The sequence below is a fragment of the Typopeltis vanoorti genome, chromosome 17, assembly GCF_054136105.1.
Source record: "Typopeltis vanoorti isolate ZY-2024b chromosome 17, IOZ_Tvanoo_1.0, whole genome shotgun sequence".
In the NCBI taxonomy this organism is placed as follows: Eukaryota; Metazoa; Arthropoda; class Arachnida; order Uropygi; family Thelyphonidae; genus Typopeltis; species Typopeltis vanoorti.
Window position 1 is genome coordinate 104791256 of NC_143565.1, and position 18565 is coordinate 104809820.

At 37.0% G+C, this 18565-nt stretch overlaps 1 protein-coding gene across 2 annotated transcripts in view; it reads right to left on the reverse strand.

The window, feature by feature from the left end:
• The window catches only part of LOC150097736 (equilibrative nucleoside transporter 1-like), a 220988-nt gene that overhangs the window by 65376 nt on the left and 137047 nt on the right, over positions 1-18565 (reverse strand). For both annotated transcript variants that reach the window (XM_090407249.1, XM_090407250.1), the window contains exon 10: positions 7832-7946. In XM_090407249.1, coding sequence (XP_090263375.1) covers positions 7832-7946 — 115 coding nt within the window. The remainder of the gene's footprint in view (positions 1-7831; positions 7947-18565) is intronic.

An 18565-nucleotide genomic window follows, 5' to 3' on the forward strand; every position in this document is an offset into this window, starting at 1 on the left:
ACACACACACAATCCCTATGCACTGCAATTAGTTACCATGTGCTATTAGTTGGCAATGTAGTTTAAATTTTGAGCAGTTTACTGTTAGTATTCTTTTAGTTTAAAAAAAAAAAAATAAATAAATACTAACTTCTGCACAAAAATGTACATTTCACACTAACATAGCAAATACTGCTATGACAAACTCATTACAGCAAACTACTGAAAAGTCCCAACCAAAGTTCCATAAGCGTAACAGTGCATAAGGAAGGCTATGGGATGAAGCAGGCATTGCAATTATTTATACTTACTGCCAAGTATGTGAAATAAAAGCGAGGCAGTTTTGGCATTGGTGAGTTGAACTTAGCAAAAAGTTATAAGCAATAGTAAGAATTCATTGACCGAGGAGGATATAGTCCTAGGAATAAAATGCAAAGGATATAGTATCTTAAGAGAGGACAGAAAGAACAGGATGGCGGGGGGGGGGGAGAAAGGGTTTACTAAATACAGCAGAAGAAATGAAACCAGAAAGAGTAGAAGCACATCAGGAGGACAGTTCATTTGAGGATATCTTGTATGGATAATATAGGTCAGTAGAACGAAATATATATAACTACTGCTATAATATATATATATATATATTATTGCTGTAATTCAGGGGTATAAGAAAGAATGCAGCCGAGTAATTAATAGATTGGAAGGAGGAATAGTCACAGGGAAACGGAATTTATACAGTCATACCTGAGACACTAAGTAATGGAGCAGAAATGAGGTCCATAGATGCTGGATCAGTTCACAGATTCAGATAACTTAAAAGTAACTAATCTAGCTATGCTGCCTCCACTTATAAAATTATAAAGCAGTTAATTATGACAATCTGAGGAGTCAGCTATCAGTAGTGCAAAGCATAAAAATTTGGAGGGAAGAGATACTGGTGCAGCATGGGAAGTAGGTCAAGGGGTGTTTGAAGAAAGCAGTATCAGAATGTATACCCAGTTTCAGAAGGATAAATCAGATAGGAATTGAATGGATGAATGGCATTATTAAGCAAGAGTTGTAGACAAAAAAAAATTTGTGGAGGGATTATAAAGAGAAAAAGGTGATCAGCATGCCCAGGAGCAGTATGAGGCACAGGCAAGAAGGGTGACCTGTAAGGTAAGGAAGGCCAAAGCTAATTATGTGAGAAAGCTAGCTGATAAGGCCAAAAGAAATCCTAGAGTTCTTTCACTATGTGGCAAGTAAAAGGAAGAGTGACTATGAAAGGATGTCTAAAAAGTGCTGATGATGGGGGAGGTAACAAGAAAACTAAACAGTTGAATTACTGAGTGAGCATTTTGCATGGTGTACCATTTGGGTGTTGATGTTGCAATGCCAGATGTAACACTGAGTAAAGGGAGAATAGAGATTAAAGAAATGAAGGTGGTTAAAATATTGCAGAACCTCAATGCATACACAGCCATGAGATTAGACACTATATGCTTGTGTATTATGAGAATGTGCAAGGCAATTATATATTAACTCCTCTGAACAAGCTGTTTAATTTAATCACAATATATTTAGTTTAATCCTTTATCCAAGTGTAAGCAAACAAAGTTTGCACCTGAAATATCTTCAGGACTGAGGCAACTCGTGGTAAAGGTGGACCAAGCTCTCAGCACTTCTTGTCTTAGTATCTCCCATAATGCAAAGCACCTCCTTGCGGACATGTATAATACTATGCATTAAGGGAAGAGCCATTACCCAGACCAGTTTCGACCTTTATTGAGGTCTCGTCAGTGGAAGCCAGACCCAGAGGTGGTGATACTAAGGTGGGAGCAATGGAGAAGTCATATTTACCTATACGAGTTGCCAAAAGGTGTCTCACCTTATTATTAAATTACTCTGGATTTAGAAAAACTTCAAACAGTTTAATTTAATCCTCAGAACCAGGAAGGTTCCACTGGTGTAGAAAGAGGACAAAATAGTCAATACACAGCAAAATATAAAAGCCAATCAGCATCTCAGGAGTGGTGGTTAAGGTACTGGAGAAATTGTGAAAGAATTCAAGACTGAGTGGATAGGAATATGATACTTTGTAATAGACAACGTGGTTTTGTGAAGGTAGGTCTTGCCTCAGTAATTTGCTTACTTTTTTTTATAATAAAGTGAAAATGGAGTTGTATGAGGGAAATGGCTATTCAGTGATATTGCTAGAATTTGTATAAGCATTTGACAGGATTCCACATAGAATTCTGTTGTATAAATTGGAGCAAATGGGGATAGATATCAGTGTGGTGATTTGGATTAGAGGGTGGCTGCTAGTCAGATATTATTATTATTACATGACACCTCCAAGGAGTCCAAAGACTCATCGAGGGAGAGCACCCACTCTGCCTTCACCACTCAAATCCACCAACTACAGCGAACCACAACTACCATCATCACCTACACCAACGCCATCTACTGGCCACCGCCATAACCACTAGCATTTTCATAGATGATCACAAACATCCATGACCATGGCAGGATTCAAACCCACAGCCTTTTGGCTGGAGAGCAGATACGCTAACCACTCGGCCAACCAGGCTGGCATATCTACCAGTGGTTCATGGACGAGTTGAGTTCAGGAGAGGACAGGTGACCAGTGGTATACCACAGCACTTACCTTGTCACGTGCATGGTAAGAAAGGAGAGAACGAGGGGTTACCCATGGAAATTGTTTACAAGTATGGTTAGTAAGGGTGATAGAACTACATTTTTTTGTCTAGATGGTGGTGAATGGGTTGCCAGAAGTGGCTGCAAGTGCTTTGTCCATAAATGAGTTTAACAAGAGGTATGATAGGTATTGTGTGAATAATAGCTAGTGCGTAAATAATGGATCTCCCATGATGACTCTTCTGACTCTACAGAGATACCTATATAATAATAATAGTAAAATGGTATGCTATTCTGAAAAAAAATTCACCATAGCAAACTATTCACTTCAACAAATTGTTCCCATGGTCCCTATAAGTTTTCTATAGTAATAGTTAGACTGAAAATTTAATTCATACTGTGAACCTGCTTTAAAGCTTTGATGAAAGTGTCAGAATTTTGTTAGCCATACCAACAACAAAAAACAATTAGCAGGGATAAGAGAGGAGTAATTAAAGGTATTTGACAGTGAATAGAAATAGATACTTATAACAGCATTATTTCATATAGCACACTATTCGTTTGAAGAAAAGAGCTAAATAGAAAGACTACCAAATACTCATCAATATTTGATAACAGAGTGTGCATAGTATGAAACTTTGTGATCTATAGATGAGTAATAACCACAAAACAGACAATTTTAGGAAGTGGCTGTATACTGAAGCCAGTAAAACAAAGGAATTTGTAGGAATAGCTAATCAAAGAATTTGCAGTTACAAATTGCAAAAAATTAATGCCATCATGTAGGAAGTATTGCATTGTACAGAATGTTCAGATACCTCTTGGAGTTCAATATTCATGGCACTACAAACAGAGGTCCAATGCCAAACTAGGAAAACAAGACCATGACATCAAGCCAACACCTGAAAATTTCATAGATGGGATTACACACTCTGGTAAGAAAAGTTCAGAGGGTGTGTAATCCCATCTACAAAGCAGATGCACACCCAAACCCATCCATCTGCTTGCGATTCATCACTTTATAACACAGCTTTCCAAGCTTTCACATTCCACTGTACACACTCTTTGCATCACTGAAGATGATGCTGTATGTTGGTTCAAGTAATGTGGGGCTTGCATATGCAGTCCTACAATGGAATCCCTGTTTAGAGCCTCGGTTCTGAATCTTTTTGTGTAGATTCATGTTCCAGTCAATGCCCATAACTCCACATTCAACATGTCAGCTGACGAATGGTGGTTTTACATATTATCCTTCGTAGCACACCATGGTCATGTTCAGTGAGTGTGTGAGGTGTCCACTGCAGGTAGCACTTGCAGTGGACACCCTGCACTTCCATCTCAGTATGGTATTACTGATTGTGGACCTGGGATGGCCCAATTTGTCAGCAATTTGTCAAACAAATAGGCCTGATTTTGATATAAAATCCTATCATAATGCCTCTTTCAAACTCTATCAGTTCCCTTCTTCCTGCCATTTTATACAGACACAGTTGCAGTGACTTAGGAGCATTATATTGCTCAAATTTATACTGGCTACAAACATGTGACTCATTATGTAGCACAATGCACCTTGCCCATGGGGGCATCTGTTGACTTCTTTCCAAGCAGTGCATATTTGAGTAGTAAGTCAGTAATTAGAATTGGAGGAAGTACAGGAAGATGGTTTGATATAAAATCAGGAATAAGACGAGGATGCACCTTATCTCCTCTCTTAATCATTATCTATGTGGATTGCATTATGAAAGAAAGTGGCATTAAACCTGATACTGAAATTGGAGATATCAAACTGAGCTCTTTGCTTTATGCAGATAATGTTACTCCTAAATACATCCAATGCAAGTCTTCGGGATTCTCTGACTGAGTTGAATTACAGCTGTAACAAATTTGGCATGAAAATCAGCAATAAAAAAACCAAAACTATGAAAATAAGTAGAAACAAAGAAAACTTCAGCTGCATGCTCAATCGAGAGCCTATAGAATAAGTAAAATATCTCAGCTATTTAGGTACAGTTTTTAGTGAGAATGGCAAATGAAATTTGGAAATAGACAACAGAGACAATGTCGAGATCTTCTCCCAGTTATTTGGTTTGACCATTTAGCAACCATTAGGTTAGAATTGGAGATAATCAAACATAGCTGTTTGGTTTATGCAGATGATTGTATTCCTCAATACCTCTAATGAAAGTCTCCAGGATTCTGTAACTAAATTGAATAACAGCTGTAACAAATTTGGAATGAAAATCAGTAATAAAAAGATCCTTCTTCTTCTTCCTTTCCAGGCTTATAGGCCAAGTGGCCTGTTCCGGACTCAATTCCATCTTTTTAAGGGTCTTCCTCTGTATCGAGTACCTTTTGGGTGGTAATTTAGAATTTGTTTAGGTATTCTGCTTCTATTCATTCTTAGTATGTGTTCTTGCCATTTTTCTCTATAGCAAATAACTGTTTCATTTAGGGAGGTTGTAATTCCAAGTTTTTTTTCTGATTTCGCTGCTTTTCATTTTGTCCCTTATTGTGACTCCTTCAGTTCTGTGCAGAAATTTCATTTCGGATGATTCAATTCTTCTTTCATCTGCTTTTTTTATTGTCCATATCTCACTGCCATAAAGTAAGGTTGGTTTAGCTACTGTATTGTAGATTCTTATTCGTGTGTGTTTTTGTACATAATTGGGTTTAAAAATTTTATTTATAATGCCTGTTACTTTTAAAAAGTTTGATATCTTTAGTTCTATATCAGCTTCATTTTCATATGACATTGTGCAATCTAAATATTTGAATGTATTTACTTGCTCTATTATTTTGTTGTTTATTACTATTTTGCTTCTTATTGGATTACACCTTTGAAGGCCATGACTTTTGTTTTGTCAGTTGATATTTCCATACCATATGTTTTTATCAGATTATTTAGACTCCATAATGATTTTTGTAGTTAATCTTCATTATTTCCAGGGATTATTTGGTCATCAGCAAAAAGAAGAGTAGCTCATCTGGTGTTACGGTTTATCTTGAATCCTCCTTCATTAGTTATCTTCCATTCTTTTATGATTTTATCTATGTATATATTAAATAAAATTGGTGAGAGAGGGCAACCCTGACATACTCCTCAATTTATTGGTTTCCAGCTTGATGTTGAATTATTGTACTTCACAGATATTTTATTATCTTGATATATGTTATATAAGGCTCTAAAGAGTTGGTTTGGTATTTCATATTCTTCTAGGATTTCCCATAATTTTTCTCTGATAATTTTATCAAATGCTTTGGTGTAATCTATGTGTGTTTCTATGTTCATTTCTCTGTGTTTTTCAATTAATAATTTTAACGTAAATGCAGAGTCTATGCAAGACCTGCCTTTTCTGAATCCATTTTGTTCTTCTATTAATTTGGGTCTACTATACGTTTAAGTTTATATGCTAAGATTTTTGCATATACTTTATAACAGGTACTAAGTAAGCTGATTCCACAATAATTGTTACAATCAGATTTGTGTCCTTTTTTGTAGATGGAAATAACTATTGCTTTGGTCCAATCTTGTGGGCATTTTCCTTCTTTCCAGATCATATTATAAAAGTTAAGTAACCTGAGTGAGAATTCAAGTCCTGCATATTTGATAAGTTCCAAGTTTATATTGTCTTCTCCTGGAACCTTTCCTGTTTTGCTTTGGGTTAATGCTTCTGTTAATTCTTCTAGAGTGATGTTTTCCAAGTTATCAGAAATGTTTACAAAGGGTAGTTTTCTGTTTTGAATGTTTTCATCATACCATAGATCTTGGTAGTAATTTTGCCATGTTTCTATTTTAATGGTATTAATATCTGCTTTTTCTCTAGTTTCATTGCTTAGATCTTTGAGGATGATTTTATATGCATTAGGTCTTTTGAGCATACAGTCTCTCTCTAATTTTGTTACAAAATTGTTCCATCTGTTTCTGTTTATTCTCCTGCATGCTGCTTTTGCTATTGCTTTTTTTCTGCTGTATTCGATTTTTGATTCTATTGTTTTTAGGTTCAGCCAGTTTTTATATACTTTTTTCGTATTTTCATTAATACATTTAATTTCATCAGCCCAGTCCCTAAGGCCTCTTTTTCTTTTCCACTTTTTCTTTGTTCCTAAACTTTCTTTTGCAGCTTTTGTCATTATGGTTTTTAGGTTTGACCATTCTTCTTCTATGTTCTGGTTTTGCTTTATACTTTTGTCATCCAGTTCTTTATTCTTTTTTGGTACTAAAATAAAAAATAAAATAAAAATAAAAAATAATATAAAATAAAATAATAAAAAGACCCAAACTATGAAAATAGGCATGAACATAGAAAACTTCGGCTGCATTCTGAAGAATGCAGCTGAAGAAAAATATTTCAGCTATTTAAGCTGAAACAAGAAAAGATTTCAGCTATTTAAGCACAGTTTTTAGTGAAAATATCAAATTAAATTTGGAAACAGACAACAGGATATGCAAAGCTAGTATGGTGGTGAGTAAGTTGAATAAATGCATATGGATAAGATAGAAATTAGCTAAAGTACTAAACTAGCAGTATACAATAGTGTTCAAACCAATTTTAAGTTATTTATTGGATCTGAGAGTTGAATTAGAAATAAAGTCCTTGATCAAAGAGACCACAGATATGAGAGTTCTTAGAAAAATTAGGGGGATGGACAGATGTCATCAATGGCAGAATCATATTAAAAGTGAAGATATTAGGAAGGAACTTGACATTGTTTGTATTCAAGATTCATGAGCAGAGCTATCTACAGTGGTATATGATCACTTTCAGATGGGAGAGAAAAGGTACCAAAGTTCTGGGTGGATTTATTCAGTCAGAAGTGCCTTAGAAGAATGAAATGTTAGATATGACATTATTGGAATGGTGACAAGTAATAGACCAATTTGAAGGAAAATAGATGATATCAACATGAGATTAATAATAATGTAAACTTAATCATACAGTGCTGTCATAGTAGCCTGAGCACCCCTTGAGGATACAAATCAGGAAATTCATAATAATGATGATGAAAGCAATTTGTAAACTTCTTTGATCTGTATACATATTAAAAAACTATTTAATGTGCAATGCATTTAGTGTTTACAGTTCCTTGTAAACTATAAAATATTTTACATTTTAGTAGATAGGAGAATAATAATAAGAGATTAATAAAATTAATAATAATTTAATAAGAAATTAATAATAATGGCACCTATTTTTTATTTCCTTTTTGAAATGCTTACCATTTCCAAACAGTGTAGAATATGATTCAGAAGGAACAATGAGTACACAAACAGCAGGAAATACACTAAGAGTTATCCAAAGTGTCAACATTGCAGATAGTGAACATGTCCAGATCTATAAATAAAAATTTATTAATATATTTAAGATGTGAAATAACATATGGATGGTGATGTGATTTACTGAAGTTTTGCTGTATAAACAGTAGAATTTAAATTCAGCTTACCTTTTAACTAACCAAATTTTCCAAATAATCTTCCAATGATATTATTATAAAATTATTTAAATTAATAATTTCATAAAATGTACCTACAATAAAATATGAAACAAAAGAAATGATATAACAGGCTATATGCAAAGGTCTGCTGTGAATGGTAATTCATTTCATATATTTCAATAACTGATGTTGATTATCATTTATGTTGTTGCTTAATGGAAAGAAAAATATCCATCCTATTCAAACACACACACACAAAAACAGTCCTAAAACTTGCAGATAATATCATATTTTGGCCATCTCAAAACTATACAGAAACTAAAACTTGCTATTTTACCAAAGCTTAATTTAACACGACAGAAATTCCATTTCTTTCCTTATGTGTCCTTTCTACCATCCAACTTTAAAAACTCTGGCTATTTTACTTTGTAAAATATTTATAGACAGATCAAAAGGCACTGCAAGAGCTCTCTCTCTCTCTCTCCCACCAATCTATTCAGGGAATACTTTGAAAGGGGTACTTAGACTGGCAAAATAACAAAGGTTCCTAAAAGCTGTAATATTCAAATCTTCTACAGCCCATAGCAAAAATTGGCTATCCTTATCTATTCATACAAAGACCTTTTCCATCATCACCATGATCCCATGTTGCAGGCCTATTCTGATTAGGCTTGAAGAGCTGCCAACAATCTCTCTCTCTCACACACACACACACAACCTATACTGCAACTGCTCTGGGACTGCAGACCTTACTTCTGATCAGATTGAGTGGAAAAAAACTTATTACGCATATGTGGATATCCAAATGATTGTTTTTGGAATCTGTCATAGCCCTGTAAATTATCTGAACAATCATAACTACTACAAACTATTAAAAATTTGTTGAAAGTTTTTTTACATGGTTTCTGTAATAAATTAAATATGTCAAGAAATTATATTTTGGTTTTAATCCTTTACCCAAGGAAGCAAAGCAATATTCTGTGCATGAAATATATTCACGTCTGAGCTACTTGTCTAGCTCTCACTGATGAGACCTGAATAAAGGTTGAAACCAGTCTGGGCAATGGCCCTTCCCAATTATGCATAGCATTTTATACACCCGAAAGGTTGTGTGATATGGGATACGTACTAAGGCAAGTGATGTGAAGTCATTAGCCTCTATATACAAGTAGCCTAGATATGAATCTATTTCACATGCAAAACATTGTTTTGCTTCCTTAGGTAAAGGATTAAACCCAAGAATATAATTTCTTGGCATATTTAATGTACTAAAAATTTGAGAAATCATCTTCAGATCACCCAACAATAAAGGGTGTCAGGATAGAAATTCAGTCTATTATCAAAATTATCCTGTACAATTCTTTGCGCTTGTGAGGTGTATTTGTTTCTATGTTTTATTTTATATTTTGCCTGGTTTTCTAAGAATTTTCTTTTATTCACTAATTATCAGTATACTCTTTTTTACATAATAATATATATATATATACAGTCATCCCTCGACTTACGTCCGGGTTCCATTCCATCCGGCAGGATGTAAGTCGATACATTAAATCAACAGAGTTATAGGGGTTAGGGATTTAACCGTAATAAGCATACTGTCATTTTAATTTTTAAACCTTATAAAACTGTACTGTGCATTACTGCTACTACAAAACAGGAGAAATCACCCAAATCTTCCTTCACAATCACATCTTCATTACCTTTCCTATGTGAAAGACCAGACCACGGCTCTTCTGGTGTTAAACCTTTGTTTTTTTGATGAAAATGTCCAATGTGCTTTGCTTATTCTTCTTCTTCTTTTCATCATAAATGTTCTTGCAGTGTTTAAGGCTTATTATAATAAGCCTTAAATTATCTATGGATAATTTAAGGTAATTATCCATAGATAATTATCTATGGAGAACTTTTTCGCAAGCCATTTCTGCTACTTTCTGCTATTTATAGCAAACAAACACATCATGTACTTTTGTTTCTATTATTAAGTAGCGTTCAACATTGGGATCCATGTCTTCAGCCATTTTGAGAACACCACTAACTGCAAAGAACATTTCTGCAAGACCCTTCACTGTGAATTTTTTAACTAGCTCTTATTGTTTCTCTTTTCCCCTCTTCCTTTTCTCGTTCTTCCTCTTCTGGTAAAAAATGTTGTTCCTCCAGTTCGACCAATCCTTCATTGGTCAACTCTTCGAGGGGGGAGGATAGAACTTTCTATGAGTTGAGTTATGTCGTCATCATTCACTTTGAGATTCAGATTGTTTGCTAGGCTCACTATTACAAACTTCCAAAATCATGCACAAATGTTTTTAATGTCTTTTTCCATATACCACCTCATACATCGAGAAGGTCACTTCGTCCCAAGCCACAGCAATATTTTTAATAGCATGATAAAAATTGAATGTTTTCCAGAATTACATGAGAGTCTGGTCATTTCCTTCAGTAGTGGAAATGGCTTGCGAAAAAGTTCTCCATAGATAATAAGCCTTAAACACTGCAAGAACTCCCTGATCCATTGGGTGGATCAATGAAGTAGTGTTTGGAGGGAGAAACATGACCTTGAACTTGGCGAAGATCACTGCTATAAGACATATAAGACAGATGACCTGGAGCATTATCTAGAATTAATAAAATTTTAAATTCTACATTTTCTTTCACACAATAGCTATTTATTTCGCTCGCATAAAGTTGATTAAGGCATCCTCAAACAATTTTTGAGTCATCCACGACTTGTTATTGCTCTGATAATGAACTAGAAGTATGCTTCATAATGTTTTTGAAGATTCGTGGATTCTCACTGTGCCATATCACAAATGGTTTCAGTTTATATCCAGCCACATTACCCATAACAGAATCGTAATATGGGCATTAAGAGCTTTAAAATTAGGTATAGATTTTAGCTTTTTGTGGATGAATGTCTGCCGGGCATTTTTTTTTTTCGAAACAAGGACGTCTCATCCATATTAAATATTTGCTGGGGCAAATAATTTTCCTCCGTAATAATTTTATCCAATTTTTCACAAACTCCTTGGCAGCCTTCTAAGCACTTGCAGATTCCAATATATTTTCACATTATGCAGCGCAAAATGCTGCTTGAATCTCATGAACCAACTGGAAGAAGCATTGAATTCGTAGTTATAATCGGGTTCTGCTTTCTCCTTCAACATGTTGATGAGACTTAGTGCCTTAGCGGTTGTGGTCACAGTGCTAAGGGACATGCGCTTTTGGTTCAGGTCTTCTATGCATGATGCAAGTAGCATTTCCATATCATCGATAAGACCTTGTCGTTGCTTCGTCACTCTCGTCGATTTAATGGAAGCAGATCTTTTCACAGCCTCTACAATTTTATTCTTATTTTTCAAAATGGTCGTCACTTTAGAATGAGAACATCCGAAGTTATGTGCAATCACACTGACCGGCTTACCAGCTTCATGTTGCTTTATAAATTAAAACTTCGTTTCAAGATCACTTGCTCGCCTCTTTTTCTGTGATTCTTCAGTAGGTTTTTTGATTGGGCGTGTAGAGACCATGTTGCACGAAATATCACAAAATATTTAATGATAAATACACAAATAACCCATTTCTCCAACACAAAATCAACAAAGGAACTGTTGCAGATACGTGCCAACTGCCGAGGGAGGTTGCCGCTGAAAGCGCAGTTGCCACTGTGCATGCTTTACCTTCTCACTTGCGTCTTGTTCGAAAGTATAGCCGAAAATGTTATTTATTCCCTTATGGGATCATGGACGTATCTTTGAAAGGACACAAGTCGCGGGATGACTGTATATACGTATATATGTCAGCCTAGTTGACCGAGTGGCTAGCACATCCGCTCCCCAGCCAAGAGGCTGTGGGCTCGAATCCCATGTAGGCATGGATGTTTGTGATTGTCTTTCACCTTCATACATTCATTCACCCAAGTATAGATACACGCTCCCAATATGAACTGGGTCACCATGGGAGTAATAGACCCAAACCTCCCTCAATGGGAGAGGCCTTCACCTAGCAGTGGATAGAAAAATGGGCTGTTCATCACACACAGAGCCTGTCAAAAAAAAATGTATACACACTTCAGTAAAAGAAAAACCTCTATAAAAATTGTAATACTAAATTTATACAGACATTAAGGGATGAATACAAGTTACCTTTGATTTCTACAATTACACAATGTGCTCAAAGTTACCATTAGGTTATCAGGTTACCATTAGTGTCCAGATACTTATTATTATGGCAAACTACTCCTTGGGCAACGTTGGCCAAAGTATCCAGTGGGATTGCTGCGCATGCTGTTTCAATTTCTTTCCAATGGGCCACCAGTGTAGCTGATTTTCTACGATACACTACATCCTTTAGAGCCCCCCCCCCCCACAGATAGAAGTCCAAGGGTGTTAAATCAGGAGGACGTGGGGGGGGGGGACTCAACTGAACCTCTTAGTCCTATCCATTGTCCCTGCAAACTCTCATCGAGGTAAGCTCTCATGTCTCAGTGGTGTGGTGGTGCACTATCTTGTTGGAAGAGAAATTGTGTTTTTCAATTTCTTTCCAAAGGGCCACCAGTGTAGCTGGTTTTCTACGATACACTACATCCTTTAGAGCCTCCCCCCCCATAGATAGAAGTCCAAGGGTGTTAAATCAGGAGGACGGGGGAGAGGGGGGGACTCAACTGAACCTCTTAGTCCTATCCATTGTCCCTGCAAACTCTCATCGAGGTAAGCTCTCACGTCTCAGTGGTGTGGTGGTGCACTATCTTGTTGGAAGAGAAACTGTGTTTTTTAATTTCTTTCCAAAGGGCCACCAGTGTAGCTGGTTTTCTACGATACACTACATCCTTTAGAGCCTCCCCCCCATAGATAGAAGTCCAAGGGTGTTAAATCAGGAGGACGTGTGTGTGTGTGTGGGGGGGGGAACTCAACTAGACCTCTTAGTCCTATCCATTGTCCTTGCAAACTCTCATTGAGGTAAGCTCTCACGTCTCAGTGGTGTACTATCTTGTTGGAAGAGAAATTGATCATTCCCATAAAGTGCATGAATGGCAGGTAAAATGGATGTGCATAGCATGTCTAGGTACACTTGACCAGTAACAGTACCGTCAAAGAAGAATGGTCCTATTAAACCCCAAGATGACAATCCACACCAGACATTGAACCCCGGTAAATTGACTGCCTTCTCCACATGAATGCCTAGATTTTCTGGAGCCCAGTAAACATAATTATGCTGATTCACTGTTCTATTAAGCTTAAATTGTGCTTCGTCAGACCAAACCATCTTCCTCAAAACTTTCCATACATCTATTATATTATCTGTAGACTGGTCCCTCCCCTTCTTTCTTTTCTTCTTGCTCCTTCCCTCAATGCTGTTAGCATATTTGAGGGCTAAGGATGAATCTTTTCTATTTTGCTATTTCATTTCGTCTTATGCAGTTGGAGTCTGCTCATTAGTAGGCAGAAGTCCCAACCCACCTGGCTAACATGGGATGAATTAGGGAACAAACTTCCAGATATATGGAAAGGGCCTCTGCAACCTACCCCCCCCCTTTTTTTTTCCTTGCAGTGATTACTTTGCTCCAAAATGCTAACACGGTTGTGCCTTTTAATACACCTCATGCTATATCAGTTGTTGTACAGAATAATCACGTTCAGGGCTTAGAGGGGTCCTGTTCAAGAAATATACTACAATCTCCAATAAGTCAGAGATGTGAATGAGGATTACAGAAGATATAGGATTAATCTTAGAGGGAAATTTTTACATAGGCACATGGAATGTTCAAGGTCTACAGATGGGTACACTTGATATTGTCTCTAAATAGATCCTAATCCTGTGGCTTCCTCTCTTTTTGAGAGGGTTGCAGCTGATTACTGGAGATATGATACAAGGTGGTTTCCCATTGCCTTCCTTGCCATAAGTATTTATGACTGTGGCTACATGTGTTCACAGGATGGGGTTGCCTGTTTTCAGGGATGAAAAATCCTCCACCTCTGAATGAGATCGGTTAACTCACCTTTAGTCAAAAGAGACTAGATAAAGTTTCCTCACATCGTGGATGGGAATCGAACCTGGGGTTCGATTCCCATCCACGACCAAAGAGCTTTGTCTATACTGACTGAGCTATGGAGGCAACAGGCCTGATGAAGAGAGTGAGGAATTTTTTGAAAACTTAGAGATTGTTTCGCACTGCCTACCAAGGAGAGATGTAGTTTACATCTTAAGGAACTTTAATGGCAAAGTGGGAAACAATATGAGAGTTAGGCCTGAGTGTGGCATGTTTGGTCTGAGTGAATGTAACACCCGTGGTGAAAGACTGTTGAAATATGCCCACGTAAAGAGATGGAGAGGCATAAAATTGACATCATGGGTATTACAGAGATCAAATGGAATGGAGAAGGTCACTTCAAAACACAGGATGGTAAGCTAGTTGTTTATTCAGGAGGTGGCTCAAAGCATTGTGGAGTAGCTGTGATACTGAAGACAGTTCAGGCAAGAACCCTTCTTGGTTATAACTCGTTAATGACAGGACACTTTGTATTAGATTTAAGGCTCATCCTACCAATGTGTCAATTGTGGTAGTTTATGCAACCCATAGAGATAGGCCTAATGAAGAGAGTGAGGGATTTTATGAAAAACTTACAGATTGTTTTGGACTGCCTACCAAGGAGAGACGTAGTTTACATCTTAAGGGACTTTAATGCCAAAGTGGGTAAGAATATGAGAGTTAGGCCTAAGTGTGGCATGTTTGGTCTGAGTGAATGTAACATCCATGGTGAAAGACTGTTGGAATTTGCCCATGCTAACAGATTTTATTATCAATACCTGCTTCCAGAAATATCCACAATGGACCTATATTTGGACATCTAACATTGATAGGTCAAGGCATCAGACTGATTACATCCTGGCTCTCTAACAGTGAAAGACAGGAATCTCTGATGTGCATACTTGTCCTGAAGTAGACTGTGGCACAGACTATCAGCTAGTAAGAACCAAAATAAGACTAACACTCCAAAACCTTCCAAATCAGGCACATCTCACTAAACTGGATGCCAGAGTAATTCCTTAGAGGAGAATTTTACATAGGCACATGGACTGTTCAGAGTCTAGAGATGGAGAAGTATAAAATTTGGGGTTCATGGAAGAAACATCAACTTGGTTGGATGATTTTTTGGAGAATAGTGAGGAGAACTCACCAGAAATGCTTTGGGAAGGAGTCAAGGTGATAATACAGGATACAGTCAAGTATTTTGGCCCAATAAGAAGACAAAGAGAACCATGGATATCAGATTCAACATGGGAACTAATCAAAAGAAGGCAGCTGGAAAAACAAAGAGACACAGGGACTGAAGAATATAATAGATTACATAGAGAAGTTGGAAGAGCCATCAAGCAGGACAAGGAAAAGTTTTATACTAATACATGTGAAGAGACAGAGTTCCAGTTGAGGAGGCATAATTATAAAAGGTGTTTTATTTAGTTTGTGACCTAAAGCAAGTTTAAGCCCAAATTGAATGTAATCAATGACAGGAATGGAGCAGTACTAACAGAAGAACTGGAAATCAAAAACAGATGGAAAGAATACTGTGAGGAACTGTACAAGAGAGGATAATGAAAATTTGGAGGAGTCCTCTCACAGGGAAAATTTCAATTTAGAACCAACCCCACTTAGGCATGAGGTTGAAAGAGCATTACAGCTTAATAGCAATAAGGCCCTAGGTGCAGATGGAATCCCACCAGAGATAATTAAGGCTACAGGGGATGGAGAGATAACAGTGTTTCATAGATATGGGTAATGGGTAATAATAATCGTATGATGGTACAATGGACGTGAGTCCCCTTTACAGGGAGGTACGGCACCATCTCAGTCCCTCCAAATTTTATCCGGGCTCCGGAACCGGCATAGCTGATGAATTAGGCCTATGGCTGGGTTAATATTTCTGACTGTAATCCGTGTGTGTTCACGGGGCTGGTTTGCCTACTTGTAGGATGAAAAACACCAGATAAACTGGCAGAAAAAAACCTGCTGTCCACGCCCAAGATCGGCTAACTTGGCTATGGCTAAGGAAGATCCTTAAGCTCCTCGCGTCGTCGACGTGAATCAAACCTAGGACACTCCTTCCCCAGGCATATAGTTGCGAAGCGCAAAGCCACTAGGCTAACTGTGCAGAATAGATATGGGTGACAGGATCATCGTCTAAACTGGAAGAAGTCAGTTTTCATATCACCACATAAGAAGAGAGATATGAAGGATTGCAAGAACTATAGGACTATTAGTTTAATCTCTCATGCAAGCAAGATTTTATTAAATATCATTCTAAATAGGATTGAGGCCAAAGTTGAGACAGAGATGCCAGAGGAACAAGCAGGTTTTAGGAAAGGAAAGGGTACCAGAGATCAGATTCTTTGCCTTAGATAGATCATAGAAAAGTACAAATATGGTAATCTGTTTCATAGACTACTCTAAAGCTTTTGATTGTTCAGCATGTGAAACTGTAGAAAGTATGAAAATAATGGGTTTTCCTCAACACACTGTCAGGCTGATAGCTAACCTGTACAGGGAACAAGAAGTCACAGTAAGAACAGGTGCTAGATTAATTGATTGGCTTCAGATTGGAAAGGGAGTCAGACAAGGATGATTACTTTCTCCTCACTTGTTTAGTATCTATGCTAAGTTATCATGCATGTAGCTTTGGATGAGCTCAAGGGAATTAGGATAGGTGGTAGATTGATCAGTAATCTGAGGTATGCTGATGATACTCCTCTGTAATGACAAGGAAGAACGAGGACATACTCTTCTTAAAGTTAACAAGATCAGTGAGAACAGAGGACTTCGGTCCAATAATATCCAATCCTAGCAAGACAAAGATTATGGTTCTTAAAGGAAATACAGACAGGGAAGCTCCTGAGAAATAAGTGCACCTTAATGGAGAAAGAATTGAGGAAGTCAGCAAGTTTGAGTACCTGGGATCCATTATTAATGTGAAGAATTGCTGTTCAGAAGATGTCAGAAGAAGATTAGGGATGGCTAAAACAACAGTCAGAGACATCTAAAATCTGGAAGGATAGCTCTTATATCTATAAGTTGCCAACAGCAACTTATAGATATAAGACTTAGAACCTGAAGTAGTCAGATAAGAAAAGGATAGCTGCTTTAGAGAATGTGGTGTTACAGAAGGCTGTAAGATATCATATACTGAAAGGCAGACAAATGGATGGGTGCTAGAAGGGATCAGTAGAACTTTAAAGCTCCTTAAGAATATTGACAGAAGAACATTGAAATACTTTGGACACACTGAAAGGATGAAGGAGGACTTCTCAAAACAGTAATAGAAGGCAACGTTCCAGGAAAAAGAGAAAGGGATAAACTGTCAATGAGATGGATGGGTAGTTACTTCAACTATAGAAAGTTGAACCCAAAAGGACCACACGATGAGGACTGGTGTGGTACATCACCTAGCATCTGGGTGACCATACGTCATTTCATATGACATCAAGAAATGGATGGATGGATGGATGTCTGTCTGTTTCTTTCCAAACACTAAAAAGTAAATTTTCCTATAGTATGACAAACATTCCATCCCCAACAGGCACTATACTGTAGAAACAAGAGAAAACCAAATAATTTTACTGTATCACTAAATACAGTGTAGTATATTTAGCAATGACTAATGTAGAGGCAACTGAAATGACATTTCATAATGAAAAACCCATCCTCTTCTACAGACACTATGCTGCATGCATACAAACACAAGACAGTTTTATTGTAGCACCAAACATTGTATCTAACTAAACACATTTGTTAGCATCCTCTTTTCAAATTTTCCGTTACAGAAAATACAGTAAAAACTGTTTATAATGCAGTCATTGGGTGCAGAAAGCAAACAATTTATGTAAAGCAAATTTTCTAGCCATTCTAGCAATGGTAGACTACTGTATAAAGATATGCTTAAGTCCACCATTTATTTGATCCTTCAATTATCCAAATAGCAAGTTCAGATAACTGAAGGGTCAAAAGACTGATACTATTACATGGTGCTCTACAGAGAAGTCAACTGACATGCAATTGTTATGTCATGGTTTTTCTTTATATCTATGTTATTATTATCACCTCTTGTGCTTACTGAGAATGAGATCTCCAGTCTATCTCTGGGGCCATCTCCTTTTCGAACTCTGACAAATTTGTTTGTTCCAGCTGCGCCAGTCAGAGTCCTAGGACAGAAGAATTCTTACTCAGAGAAACCTTCCCAGAGTTCTAACAGCTACCTAAATTCGTTAAATATACGAGGGCTGTTCAATAAGTAATAAGACTAATTTTACTGTCGCGAAACCACTCAACACAATATTAATTTCTGTGGAATAAAGAAATGTTACTGTCTGTATTAACACGTTCATTGCCAATCACGCGATATCGTGTGTTGTGAGTTCTCACCGAACAGCCGATCACGGGTTATCGCGTGGACGTCGCTAACTAAATAAAAAAATTTTTAAAAAATTGGCCACCACACGAAATTCCAATTTTCAGCTTGGCAATGAACGTGTT